Source organism: Mus pahari, chromosome 6 (genome assembly GCF_900095145.1).
Source record: "Mus pahari chromosome 6, PAHARI_EIJ_v1.1, whole genome shotgun sequence".
NCBI lineage: Eukaryota > Metazoa > Chordata > Mammalia > Rodentia > Muridae > Mus > Mus pahari.
In genome coordinates, this window is record NC_034595.1 from 51,455,141 (window position 1) to 51,470,047 (window position 14,907).

At 41.9% G+C, this 14,907-nt stretch overlaps 1 protein-coding gene across 1 annotated transcript in view; it reads left to right on the forward strand.

Moving 5' to 3' along the window:
- The window catches only part of Ror1 (receptor tyrosine kinase like orphan receptor 1), a 346,999-nt gene that overhangs the window by 320,949 nt on the left and 11,143 nt on the right, over positions 1-14,907 (forward strand). Inside the window, exon 8 of the mRNA XM_021200163.2 lies at positions 10,798-11,009. Within this exon, the coding sequence (XP_021055822.1) occupies positions 10,798-11,009 (212 nt within the window). The remainder of the gene's footprint in view (positions 1-10,797; positions 11,010-14,907) is intronic.

A 14,907-nucleotide genomic window follows, 5' to 3' on the forward strand; every position in this document is an offset into this window, starting at 1 on the left:
AGAGAGAGAGAGAGAGAGAGAGAGAGAGAGAGAGAGAGAGAGAGAGAGAGAGATTCCAAGATGTTAAATACTTTATCCAAGGTCACATAACTAAAAAAATAGAACAACGGCTCAACTATAGTCAGTCTTCTAAGTTCTGTGATTATATGTATGTATATACTCATGAATGTGAGCATATGTGGAGATAGATGATGATAATGATGATGAAGAAGATGGATAGACAGACAGACAGACAGACAGCTCAAGAGGACCTCTCGGACTGACAAGGTATCTCAGAGAGCAGTTTCTCGACACCAAGGTTCCATTCCTGGGACTCATATGGTGGAAGGACTCCTGCAAGTTGTGCTCTGATCTCCACATACATGCCATGGTATGTGAATGTGCATACACATGCGCACACACACACACACACACACACACACACGAGTGTAAGAAAAATTGTGATAATTCTTTATCTTTCAATGAGCTCTATGGTGTGGGTCAGATTGGAAATGAGTCATTTTCCTTCTCTGTCTCAAGTAGGATAGAATTTCAAGGGAATGTTCTTGCATTCTCTAGTTTGGTCAACATTAAGGAAATTTCAAAATTATCCTGGGATTTCTCATTTTACAACTGAAATTTTTGTTTTAGTTTCAACTAAGTCTAAAAGAAATAGCGTTATCTTTAAGCAGGAAATACAGGCAGTTGCTGCACTTTCTAAAATACCAACACTCGAAGTTTGTGGAAAATTGATTTACCTGTACATTTCACACTAGAATAGAACATACGATTCAGTTCAGCCTGACACGGCTATTTAGAATTCAGGGATTTGCCTGTGCAGGATTGGATGCATTTTCTTGGCGTTAGACTACATAGAGAATCTCTAAAGGAAGCCTTTTCTTTTTTAAGGATGAATGATAGTTTGAGCAAGACTTCACTTCTCATTTTCCCTATTTGTCATTCATGTCCCAGGCATTTCTGACATTAGGAAGCCTGTCACTCACTGACACCGGTCTGCATTGAGCTTCTGTGCTTCCAACTGTGAATGAGTTAGATAGACCATGCCCTAAGGAAACATGCGATCTAGTAAGAGAATCAAATTGGAAGGGTAGAATCACATTAACTCCTTAGCTGCGTGATGTTACTGTGTCTGCCATCTTCAAGCTTTGTGGGCTAGTGATTTGTGCTCCGTATCACCATGATGCCTGCTACCTGTGAATACCTTGCTAGATAGATTCTTACACCAGTATCTGGCTTCAGACTCAATTGGTGCTCAATAAGATGTGTTGTATTGGTTAATTTCATTCTCTCAGTAACCACAAGATAAGGGATCATCTTCATATTAATGATGGAGAGGCTAAGGAGATATTTGTTTTCCCAAGGGATCATCTTCATATTAATGATGGAGAGGCTAAGGAGATATTTGTTTTCCCAAGGCAAAACAGGTCGCTAGACCCCTCCTGCCCTCTGTCCATCATGCCGAACCAGTTTCAAGAGCAAACTCTGAGCTCCTTATGGAGAAATAGTCATTCTCTTACCATTTTCCTTTGCCCTTTCATCATCCTTAACTCTGTGCCTTTGGGATAGATGCATTGATTTCTTTACTCACATCTCCAAGGATGTGAGAAGGAGCCGATAGTTACAAAGTGTAATGACACTGACCTTCGCTCTTTGCCCACTGTGTTCCATTGCAAGTCTCCTGATACGGACACCCCATTGTCAGAGCTGACCTTGTTCTGCAGATCCTGCCTGCAGAGCCTCACTGCTTACATCTCAGCTCTATCCCCTGGTCACCTCCCATGCCACCTCCCGGTGAGGTAGAAACTAAACAGAAACTAAACTGAAACTGAAAAGGAAGCATTGTGTCAGTGTTCTTTCCAACGCTCACCTAGGCACAGGTCTCTTGAGTCGTGCTTCACTGATTCAGGGCAGCCCTCGTTGCAGCTTTTCTGCTCAACTCTGAAGTAGTGGGGGCTACTCTTTGAGTGCCCTAAGTAGTGGGAGCCACTCTTGGAGTGCCCTAAGTAGTGGGAGCTACTCTTGGAGTGCCCTTCAGAAAGCTCTAGCCTTTCCCTGTAGCTGTTTGTTCCCTTGCTTCTTTCTCCATTCTCCACTGGTTGAGCCCTCTATTGTCTGAGGTGGGTAGAGAGAGGCTTGCCTTTTGGAGGAGCGGTGTATGGGGAGGCAGAACCCTGCTTGTGTTAGTGTTTACATGTTCAAACCCCTACCCTCTCTTTGAGTGCATCAAACCTGCCCCCTGTTATATTTCTCTGTATGTAAAGGTTTGGCCTCTACCAAACCTGGCTCCTAAGCAGCAGTTCAGCTTTCCACAGTACCCACTGTGAGAAGAGCAGTAAGCCAAGTGGCTGCCTTTGAAGTGGTCATACCTGACCACTTTTTTGCTTTTGTCTTTCCTTTTGGCAGCTCGGCTTGCAACAATTTGCCAAAGGGCACTTTGTTGGGTTCTGTGCTTGAATAGCCTTGACTTGTCCTATCAACCTCACAACACCCCCCACCCCCTTGTGTTCTGCTTTGTCACGGGCCATTTGTGACAGTGGGGTACTTTACTACTCTAGGCAGGGCAGATGTTTTCCAGATTGCGAACACTACAGTTTTTAACTCACTCTGTCAGCAGCCTTCTCCCGTGTTTCGTAGAAGACCTGTTGCAAGGCAATTTGTCATTCAGCCATTCCTTTAAACCAAAATTGAACATTACAGCAAGCTGGAGGGTGGCAAGGGATGGAGACAAATCTTCTGTAGTCTATGGCATTCTAGAAGAGCTATTTCAGTGCTATTGATTTCTAAAATGTACTTTTGTTTCTAGTCTCTCTGTATTTTCAACAAAGAAACAAATACTAGTTGCCCAAAATATCCTGCTCAGATATGTTATATTTTCAGCCATAAAATAAGGTGGGTTTTGGTGTTGGTGACAATGGTGACTTAGTTTAAGTTTAGGTTGTTGTTGTTACTGCTGCTGCTGCTGCTGCTGTTAGGTGGTGGTGGTAGTTATAAATATTTAAGGCTTCATAGATTTGTATGCCATTCTTCTCCATATCGTTCTAGTATTATTATATGTGCTACAAAAATAAATGCTAGCTTTATTTTTTAATTAGTAAATCTGGGCATGCAGGTGGATCTGCATATGTAAATCTGTGATTGTATGTGCCCACAGAGTCTAGGAAAGGGAACTGGTTTCCCTGAAGGTAGAGTTACAGATGGTTGTGAGCCAACCCACATCAGTTTTAGGAACTGAACTACGGTCCTCTGCAGTAGTCCATGTTCTTAACCACTGAGCTATCTCTCCAGGCCCTGTTGATTTTTAACTATGCCTATGATATGCCTAGTTGTTGACCTATTGTATAGCTGCTCTTGAAATAAATGGTGGAAAATATCACCCTTTGGACCCATGCCAATAGGAAATGTTCATTGCCTATTTTATTTTACTTTATTTTATTTTATTTTTACTTTTTGTGCATTGGAGGTTTGCCTGCATTTATGTCTGTGTGAGGGTGTCAGGTTCCCTGGAACTGGAGTTGCAGATGGTTGTGAGCTCCCATGTGGGTTCTGAGAATTGAACCCAGGTCCTCTGGAAGAGCAGCCCATGTTCCTAACCACTGAGCCATCTCTCCAGGCTCTCACTGAGTCTTTTTGATGACAGAATTCTGATATTCCACAGTGATGGTTGCTATTGAGTTGGTAGCCGCCATTCATGCTTTCCACAGTAAAGAAAGAAATAGCACAGACAGACTAAGGGGAGTTTGGGTAATTGTTTCAACAGGTGTGTTATCAAGAGGATGGGGTCGGAAGAAACAAACTTGTCTCCCATGTGTTTTTCCTGCATCCATCTACTGCTATTCTCTCCCAGTAGCTGTGGAAGCCAGAAATCAGGGGTCCCCATTGATAGTGCCCACCAAAGTCATCTTCAGCATGGGACTGGACAGAAAAAGACTGAAAGTGGATCTGGTGGTGGGAGGGACCCTCGGGATTCATTGACTTGGCATTGCTTGTAGGAGTCAGGAGTTTTGTGGGGGCCCTGGATAAGCTCTGTTGACTCAAATTTATAAAATCAGAGAACTTTGGGAGGACCATGAGACACCCCCTCTCCAGCCTCTATGTAAACACTGCCAGGGACCTCCATTGATGGAGTACTTGCACTATTCTGAAATGGAATGGTTCCTAGCACTCCTCTGCAGCTCAGAAACCAAAGCCGGTGATCTGAGGGTCCTGCGCAGAGTCAGAGTACTTGCCGAGCATGCACACTCACTAGCCTCACCTCAGCACTACAGATTAGAAATGTCCCATCCTAACCTGGCTTTCTCTTGGCATAAAAGACACATAGCTCGTCCTTTTCCTTACCCGTCCTCTGCCTCTGCGTGTCTCTCATTCTCTCAAAATAGGACACACCTCTTTAGAGTAGAAGACATCATATAGTGTTTTGTAGCCAGGGTAATCAGGGGTGGTCCATGATGTTGTCTGAGTGTTGACAGTAGAAGCTGGCTGGAAGGCCATGTTCTTAGGGCAGTTTCATCATGGTCTGTGTGCTCCACCTGAACTGTGAACTTGCCAGTGAGGTTTATCAACATTCTTTAAGGGAAAGTGAATGAGTTATTTCACTGTTTGGACTTTGTAATTCATAAATTGTATGAACAAGGTCTTTCCTTCAGCCAAAATGCGAATTCTAGAATTTATCTATAAATTTCAACCGATGATTTGAGTGCATGATTTTAGTCCCTAGGTTCAGCCCCTTCAGGAGGGAGAAGGAAACTGATAAAGTGAACAGGCAGTTCCTCTAAAGTGTAGTAGCCCTCTACAATTTCAGCCTGCTTTGCTGTTTAACAGTATTAGTCAAAGCACATGGCAAACTACAAGCCCACCCAGGGCTGCTATCCCCACCCTCCTTATCACCCACAAGGATGGCGTGCATCAGCCAAGGTTGCTGGAGTTCAAATGCACTGGGCTTATTACTCTCTGATAGACCTATCAAAAGTGAAAGAGATTTAACTTTTAAAACCTAGTCGATGTTTCCACTCAAAGCCCAGGAAGACCGTGAGCAAAGGACTCAAACGGACCTTTCTCCAAAGATCTACCAATGGCTAACAAACATATGGCAAGACGCTCATTGTCCTATTAAGATGGCCACTATTCCTCACTTCCCCTCAAATCAATAACAAGTATGAGTGGAAAAATGGAAGAACTAGAACTTCTGGACAGTACTGGTGGAAATGCAAAATGAACAGCTGCTGTGTAGAAAACATGCAAACGTCTCTTTGAAAAGTAAAACCAGTATTCACATATAATCCACCAGCCTGATTTTTAGGTATTTATTCAAAAGGATTGAAGGCAGGATTTCAAAGAGGTATTTAAACACTCATGTTCATTACAGCAACCCAAATACTCATGAATGAATGGTGTTTTGGCTAGTTTTATGTCAACTTGACATAAGTTAGAGTCATTTGGAAGGGGGAGACCTCAATGGAGACAATATCACCACCAGATTGGCCTATAGTGTGTTTTCTTGATTGACAGTTGATGACTGATGTAGGAGGGCTCAGCTCACTGTGGGTGAGGCCATCCATAGGCTAGTGGGCCTAGGTGCTATAAGAAAGCAGGCCAAGCAAATCATGAGTAAGCAAGTAAGCAGTGTTCTCCCATGGACTCTGTATCAGCTCCTGCCTGACTTCCCAAGATGACAGTCTATAGGCTGTAAGATGAAATAAGCCCTTTCCTCCCCAAGTTGCTATGGCCTTAGCGTTTTATCATAGCAATTGAAACCCTAAGACAGACTAAGAGTATGATACATGCATGCTATAGAATATTGTTTGGTTTTAAAGAGAAAGAAATTCTATATGGTACAACATGATAAACTAAGAGGACATTATTGAAAGATAAGATAGCCACAAGATAAGTGCTGTATGATCCCATCTACATGAAAATGGAAAATAGCCAAATCTGCCAAAATGGAAAGTAGGAAGGTGATTGCCAAGGTACAGTTGGGGAGAGGAACATGGATGGGTACTAGTTTCAGTTTTGCAAGATAAAAACGTTCTCGGTGCAATTTGCCTGATAATACATTTATCTTCATTAAGCTATATGCTTAAACATGATCAGTTTCAATATGTGTATTTTTACATTTGGAAATCTTTTCCTTATTAAGAGAGATTACCCCGTTGTTTTTTGGTTTTGCTGGTGGGTTTGTTTTTCCTTTTTTACAGAAGGAGAGACTGGAGCCTCGAGTTTAGCTTTAGTAAACTTGTACAGATTCCAGTTACTAAGATTTTCCCCAGCAGCTCACTGATGGGCTGCATTCCCTCAGCGTAACTAAGACACTGGCTGCACAGGAGTCACTGTTGTCCCTGAGAGGAGCTGCTCCACTTTTGAACACAGGACTCATCTGAGAATAAACAGGATGTTCTGGGTGTTTCTAGCCTCAAGTCAGGGGCTTAAATGCTGGGCATGCCTGCCAACTGAAGACCTAATTATGGTTCCTTCTCCCTTGGCTCCTAGGCCATTAAAACATCGCCAATGCAGCCATCTGCATATTACATACTCACTTATTCCATAGTTTTCAGATGCATGGTAATGATCCTTGTTTTCTATGGTTTTTACAACTTTTTCAGATGACTCGTTAAGACTCATTTCATTTCCTTTGAATTCTAAGGTTCTATATAATTTCTTCCCACTTTTGCTGTTTAAAATCAGTGTATTTTATTTTAACTCAAGGGTTACATTTCAGATGATAATTTCACTTTATAAAATTCCCTCTTAAATAAGAAATCATGCTTTAAGCACCTGGGTTAAAAAAAGGGGGGGTATTTTTCTCCTTTATATTTAGTTACTAATCAAAGTATTGAATACCATTATAAAAATAAAATAGGAATGCCAGGTGTGTGATACCAAGCTGTTGTTTGTTTTGTTTTGTTTTTTAAGGAAAATTAACCACGTGATCTTGACTACATTGCTGGTTCCAAAAATCCCAAGTACTCAACATGATGTAAAAAGTGTGTGTAGTTTTTAAAGTTATCCTAAAGTTTTAAAAATCTTCACCATTCTAATTTCTAGTCAATTTCTCTGCAGTGCATTTGAGGGGTCTGATAAGCTTTCAAGTGAATAATAAGAACAATGGCCTTTGTTCCAGCGTGTTGTATATATCTGTGCCTGGTATGAACCCCATAGATAGGAATCCTCATTGGTAGGGAATCTTGGCATCCAAATGATGGCCATGATCCCCATCTGATACTGTGGGTAACTGTTTGTGTTTTAACTTAGGAAGCATGGCTATGCTGATGCCAGAGGTCTCTATTATGGTCTAGCTCCTGTACATCATTTATCCTTTTTCAGCTTCAAGGTCTCAATGTGTAAATTAAAGTCACACTAAAGTGCCAGGTTAAAATGAGGAATGAAACTGTTTAAATTGTAAGGGCCAGGAAAAATGATCAGGGGGTAAAGGAACTTAGTAGCATCAAGCCTGAAGATCTGAATTTGATTCCCAGGATCCACATGGTTTAAGGAAAGGACCAATTTCTTCCATTCTCTTGACTCCAAAGGCACACTGTGGCACAAATACACACACACACACACACACACACACACTCACACCACTATACAAGAATTTTTTAAATGTAATTCCCAGGTACTAGTTGTTTTACAATTTTTTCACAAAGGCTGATTGCTGTTCTAAGGAGCATCCTTTTATTTAAGGCTTGTTGTTGTTGTTGCTGCTGCTGCTGCTGCTGCTGAGACTGGATCCCCTTCTACCCAAGAGCACACAGTGGCAATCAGGGAGGAATGACTTTGAAGTCTTGGGGTACTCTGAGCCTGTCTTCCATCTCTCCCAACATGAACACCTATTGTCCCTTGGGACTGTTGCACTTGGCAAGCAGACTCTGCCTGCTGTGCTCCATGAATCCTCTGTGTAAGCAGAGGAGCCAAGTCTGGCTGTGTTAAAAGGATTTAGCCTCTTGAAGTTTATTCTCCAGCAGACCCACGGGAGCATTTTTCCCAGCCCGCCCATTTACAATAAAAGGCCTTCCTGCCGTCCTTCCGTGCCTAATCTGATAGAGCATGAAGGTAGAATAGATTCCTTTGTTGGCAGGCAGGTGAGACTCGACTTTCTCTTGTTGCTAAAACTCTGGGCTGAAGAAATAACTAGCATTACATTAGTAGTAAATTAGCCTCGTTCCTTTTGTAATCGTTACGCTCATAATGATTTCACAGAAAATCCAAGAATAACAGCAGGGATCACCCGCTCACACAGAGAAATTCTATAATGTTAATAATAGAGCATCCAACAACCGAATAGCAATTTTCAATCATCCAGGGTTCTTTCGTGAACCTGATCCCATTTGAGTCTCACATGAACCAAATAAGATTGGAAGACTAGCTATTATTATACCTGTTTAATACAGGAAGAGGTGAAGATCAGGGAGGGTGATTCCTGCTTAAGCTTATTTGGACTTTCCAGCTCCAAATGTTTATCCCACAATTCCCCTTGTCTCTAAGGGAAAGCACTTAAGTTGCAACAGGCATTACAACAGGTACTTTCCATATGACTGTGCTTACAGCAATCTATAAAGTCTATAGGGTTTTTTTGTTTTGTTTTGCTTTGCTTTGTTTTGTTTGGTTTACATATCATGATGTATACACAGCATGGTTAAGCTGACTCAACTTGACCTCAATGATGACAAGGATAGTATTCAAAAGTATCTGACTTTAAAATATATGCTTCCTTTACTCTGCCAAATTGCCTCTGTCTAACCTGTGTGTGCACGGTGTGTGTATACATATGCTCACATTAGACCCTGTGATGTGTATTCCTCCGTTCACTTATCCCCAGACATACAAACACAATTGCCATTAGAGAAAATTACAGTGTTGGCGCCCCAGCGGTTTCTGGGTTTGCTATTTCCACATCACAGTGGAAAGTGGGGAGCTTGGAACTTTGATGCCACACTTCCTACTCTGCAGGTTCCCCTCATGGCTCCCACAATGAGAACCGAGGTGCGCACAATCAAGCACTCAACCATTGGTAGCACAGAGTCATGCTAGATCTGACAGCATGGAACAAATGCTATGGGAGGTACCCAGCCTCTGACCTGCCAGCTGTATATCCTCAGGCTAGCAAGTAGCTTAACTATTCTTCTCTATAAAAATAGGGATGTGTGTGTTTCTTTTCCCATGGAGCTGGTTGTCATTATAAAATGAGTTCATTTTGAAAAGTCCCCAGTTTATCGTAATGGTGATAGGAAGCATGACTTGTGCTGGTGGAAAAATAAGTAGAGTAAAAATGCTATTTTTTTGTGTGTATGTGTGTGCTTGATAGCCAGGTATACATCCTTCCCCAAACTTTCTGGCATTAACACAAAGTGAGTGTTCTCAAAATCGAGTTGAGGGGTCTCCTTCGTAAGGTTACATGCTAAACATATTTGAGAAGAAGGCTCAGTATTGTGGTATCTTGCCAAAGAAGTCTCAAAGAAAGTGAAAAAATAAAGACTATTTCCACTTAGACCTCTTTGTTTAAAGGGACCCTCTTGGGGTCCTGTTGTCCTTTTATTTATATGTCTGCATCTGCGTTTACAACAACGTATTATAATAACACTGTCTCTTTCCTTATAAGACTGTGTGATTCTTAAACACATAGGGCACGTAGTAATTCATTCTGCACTCTTAGTTTCAAGACCAGCTCTTGGCACACAGTGGCTCATACTTGTTGAGGGAGTGGAAGGATAGCTGAATGGAAGCATGTTGATTCTTCCACAGAGTAAATAAGCTTCTCTAAATGTTGTGTCAGTCAAAATGTTCACACTTTGGGTTTTGCTAATCTTGGTGGTCAGGGTATATCATTATTGTAACCTCTTTAATTGCCATCCCATATTTCGTGTGTTTATTTTACCAGACAAATAATTCATTAATGATGACATATGCCCGAAGCTTTTGGCTTTACTGGTTAGGTTCAAATTAATAAAAAGAAAGGCAGTCCTCATATCCTTCTATATATATTAAATTCTTTGCCAAGCAATAGTAAAATGGATGTATAAGATTTCAAAAATATACTTCAAAGTGTTAGCACTTGCAATTACTGGGTTCATATGAAACCATTCAAGACAAATTCTGGGGTTTCAAAAAGTGTCAAGTTATACAGCACTTCTGTGTTGGAGGGACTTATAGACACCCTCCAGAACACTCACTTCCCTTCTAGATGAGAGAAAGTGAGACCCACAATGCCAAATGATTAGCTTCAGTTGCGCAGCTTGCCAGACACTGAACCAATCCAGCCTGCCTATGGGCCCTCACATTCTCAAGGCAGTACCTTCCGAAGTGGGGACTCTGCAGTCATGTTGATCCTGGAAGACTCATGGCCTGCCCTGCATATCCCTAGTTCCCAAGGCAGGGGCACCTTGAAACTCAGGAGCACCACTCTGTGGTGTTTGATCTGGGCCAACAGCCAATGGAGAAGACCCTTGTGGTCTGCGTTAAGGCTTCATATACACAATATATACTCACACACCCAGTAAGCTCGCATGGCATTTAACTTCTAAGGTGTGAGAGAAATGCAGGTCGGCTGCAGGTCCTGTCACACACACATCCAGAACCTTCATAATGTCCATCTGCGATTTTCAAACATTTGAACTTTAAACTTTTAAACTCCAGTAAACTACATTGAGGGTTTGATAGGAACAAATCATAATAAATATTAGATTCTTTTTCTCTCACTGTGAATTTGTTTGTATAAAATAAATAGTTTAAACTTTGCAATGTAATATTATACATTTTTTTTGTTTTGACCAGTATAACACTTGCCTTTTTTTTTCTGCCCCCCAGATTCCAAAGATTCCAAAGAGAAGAATAAAATGGAAATCTTGTACATTCTGGTGCCAAGTGTGGCCATTCCCCTGGCTATCGCCTTCCTCTTCTTCTTCATCTGTGTGTGCCGCAATAACCAGAAGTCTTCATCACCACCAGTCCAGAGGCAGCCAAAACCCGTCAGAGGACAGAACGTAGAGATGTCCATGCTCAATGCATACAAGCCCAAGGTAAGATGGGTGGCATGTGTCAGGGGAGAGTGGCCTGCCGCAGCCCTCCTGCTCGAACCAGAGGAGTGACACAGGCAGAGTTCGGCAAACACGGAGGAGAACCACGTAACTCTGCCTTTGCCAGGGGCAGCTCAGGAGTGTGGGGCAAGCCAGACCACAGCCCTACACTAGAGCCAACTGGCCAGGAGGGCTCTCTGCCAGGCCCACAGGGCTCAGAGTGTGAGCTGGTTTTCAAGTTCAAAGAAAGAAATTCCATGCTCTTTTAACCAAAGTGAAAGAAAAGGGAGATCTAACATTGTTTACAATCTTGCCTGTTTTATGGTACATGGAATGAATATAGAAATCTGTTATACTATACTATATAATTTTGAATGATTAAGACAGTAAATTATATGCCATGTACTTTTTACTATTTTTTTTTTTGAGAAATCTTTTTAATGCCTAATTTAAATCTATTTCCCTCTGCTTAAAGCATCTTTTAATAGAAATGCTTTCCTCCTGGTCCTCTTTGAAGCTGTTCTATGATAATCCACCTGAGTCTTCCCCGTCTCTGCTAGATTACCACCCCCTTCTTGTTGCTTTTCCAACACATCTCTCAACATGTAGGCTGCTCAAGGTCCTGGTGAACATCCCAGGGTCTCTGGTTTTGCTCTGAGTGCAGCTGCTCTTCTAGACCCTGCACTGTGGTCTAGAAACACTTCCTCTCAAGAAGGCCAGCATCGCAGTCCCAGGCCCTTCTGCGGAGAAGCATTTCAACAGTTTAGAGTTCCTGCTTCCAAAGGCTTAGCTTTTCATCTTGTTCCAACTCCAGAGGACCATGCGTGCAATAACTATTTGGCTCTTCTCTGTGTCAGGGTCCACATTATTCTCTTCACCTTGATAATAAACTTTTAGAAAACCCAATGTCTTCACACTCACATTAACTCTTCTTGCTTATTAAGTATAGTAGAATTATGGAGACTATCACATCTCATATTATTTATTTTATTTTGCTTCATGTTTTAAGGATTTTTTTTTAAAAAAAGTCTTCAAAACACCTTTGCAGTTACAAAGTCATATTTGTTGGTTTTCAGGTTCTTTAAATGTGAAAAATTCACTTCCAAACATTGTTTCTTTAGCCAAACCACTGCTCACTAGTTAAGTGTCCATTTCTCTTTTTAAAGATTTATTTATTCATTTATTTTATATGAGTACACTGCAGTTGTCTTCAGACACACCCTATAAGAGTGCATCAGATCCCATTACAGATGGTTGGTTATGAGCCATGTTGTGGTTGCTGGGAATTGAACTCCGGTCCTCTGGAAAAGCAGTCAGTGCTCTTAACCACTGAGCCATCTCTCCAGCCCAAGTGAACATTTCTACCACTTATTATTTTTTTGGTTCTTTTCCCTCTTTATTTAAAATATTTTTCATTAATTTTTTTCATTAATTTATTTAGTCACTTTTACATCCTGATGGCAACCACTCTCCTTCCTTTTCTCCCAGTCCCACCCTTACAAATCCCTCCCCCAGTTACTCCCTCTCCTTCTCCTCAGAGAAGTGGTGTCTCTTAGGTACCACTCTGCTCTGGGACATCCATTGGCAGTCGGGCTAGGCACATCCTCTCCCGCTGATGCCCAAATGGGCAGTCCTATTAAGGGAAGGGGCCCCAATGGCAGGAAACAGAGTAGAGACAGCCTCTGTTCCAATTGTTAGGAGACCCACATGAAGACCAAGCTATGAATTTGTAGGACCTAGTTCCAATCCCTGCATGTTCTTTGGTTGATGGTTCAGTCTCTGTGAGCCCCCATGGTCCCAGGTTAGTTGATTCTGAAGGTTTTCTTGTGGTGTCCTTGGCCCCTCCGGTTTATTCAATTCTATCTGCAACTCTTCCACAAGACTCCCTGAGCTCTGCCTGATGTTCGGCTGTGAATGTCTGTGTTTCTATCTGATTCTGAATAAAGCCTCTCAGGATATGGTCATTCTAGGCTCCTGTCTGCAAGCATAGCAGGGTATCATTAATAGTGTCAAGGGTTGGCTCTTCCACATGGGATGGGTCTCAAGTTGGGGTAGCCATCAGTTGACTGTTCCCTAACTCTCTGCGTCATCTTTATTCCTGTGCATTTTGTAGGCAGGACAAATTTCAGATTGAAGGTTTTGTGGGTGGGTTGATGTCCCTTCCCTTCTCTAAAAGTCATGCCTGACTACAGGAGGTGGCCACTTCAGTCTCCATATCCTCCACAGATAGGAGTCTCTGCTACCAGTGATTTTAAAAAGGAAATATAAATGCAATGCCTTAGAGGTCAGTTCACGCCATAGACTCGGGGTGGTGAGAATCAAGGTTTGATGCTTTTAAAATCCTGGATTCTGGCTAGCTGTTTTGCATGCATTATAGTAATTAATGTCATACCACACTCAGTTTTTATTTAATACTAGAGTGAAGGAAAGAGAAGGGGCTGGTATTGGCGAACATTCTCAGAGGAATAGTGGGCTTTTATATATGAAGATTCCCGTGCAATAACCATTTCTTTCCTATCATTCCTGTGTCACTCATTTAGTTGGTTGCAATGGCACAGCATGCAGTAGCCACTGTCCTGGGAACACAGTCCTGACTACTGTACTGGAATCCATGGGAAAGTGACTATTGTTCAGAAAATAAGTATATCCATTTTATAGAGCCTTGCTCATCACCTGAATGCCATTCTTAGTGGAACCATTCTTATAACTCACAGTTTCTAAGAAGCAGGAATCTCTGAATTAACAGTTTTTCCAAATAAAGAATTCAGAGGCCTCTGTGGTATAAACAGAGAATGTTAGTATGTAGAGATTGATACAAATTACCAAAATGTATATACTAGGTGATGGGACTAGGCAATGAATCCCAACAAAATCACACCACACAACAGGTCTCGTGGGAGATTTATTAAAAGGGAAGGGGACAGAGCTTGATTGCTGACATTGTTGCTGGGGTCCCTTTCAGCTGTCTATGGAGGTGACTGATTGCTAACACTAGCAGCTTTAATTTCCATGACATTTGATCTTCATATCTTCATAGGTATTACATAAAGTAGATACTATTTTGCTGTTGTATAAACATGGAAACCTAGACACCCCCTCCTCCCCCCAAAAAACCCCAGTAAAACATCACAGTCAATATCAAAGGCTCAATAATCTGTGGGTATAAAATGTGAATAAAAGGTTTTCCAACTCTAAACACTTGGTCTCACCAGCTCATAAAGTTTTTGCAAAGTAATTTGTTCATAAAAGTGGGAAGGAAGGATTAGTGGGGACACTTGGCCAGTCGATGCTGGTAGCCAGGGGCACCTGTAACTTCTCCGAAAGCTTGAAGAAGCCAGAGTTAAAAATGATGTAACCCAGCACCAGGAGAAACATGTAGAATGTCCGCCCTCCATGATCAAAGAGACAAATGTAAGAGATATTGGCATGGAGTCGATGGGGCAGACGTTGTTTTCATTGTGTCTGACTAATTTTTGATGTGTTCCTTGCAAAATTTCCCGGTGTGGGGATGTCTCCAATACAGGATTTGGAATTTAGCCACCAAAAGGCTCACAAGCTCTTCTGGACCAAGCCAGGAAGTAGGGCTGGCTCAAGTACTGGACTGTGTTGGGGGAGGGGGAAAGAAGCGACAAAATAGTGCTATGTTGCTCCTGATTTGGCTCTGGGTTTTGAAGTTGTTTGTTTTTGGTTCTTACCAAGTGCCTTTACTGAAAGAAGCACAAAGGGAAAATTCCTAAAGGCAAACGATCTCTAAGACTTCATTTGAAAGTCACTGCCACATAAATACTCCATGTGCCTTTAAAAATCTGAGAGGAAGGGACACACATAAGAAGGAAGGGGAAAGCCATGAGCCACTGGCAGAGCCAGACAGAGAGGGTATTTGGAGCCAGGGGTGAAAAGG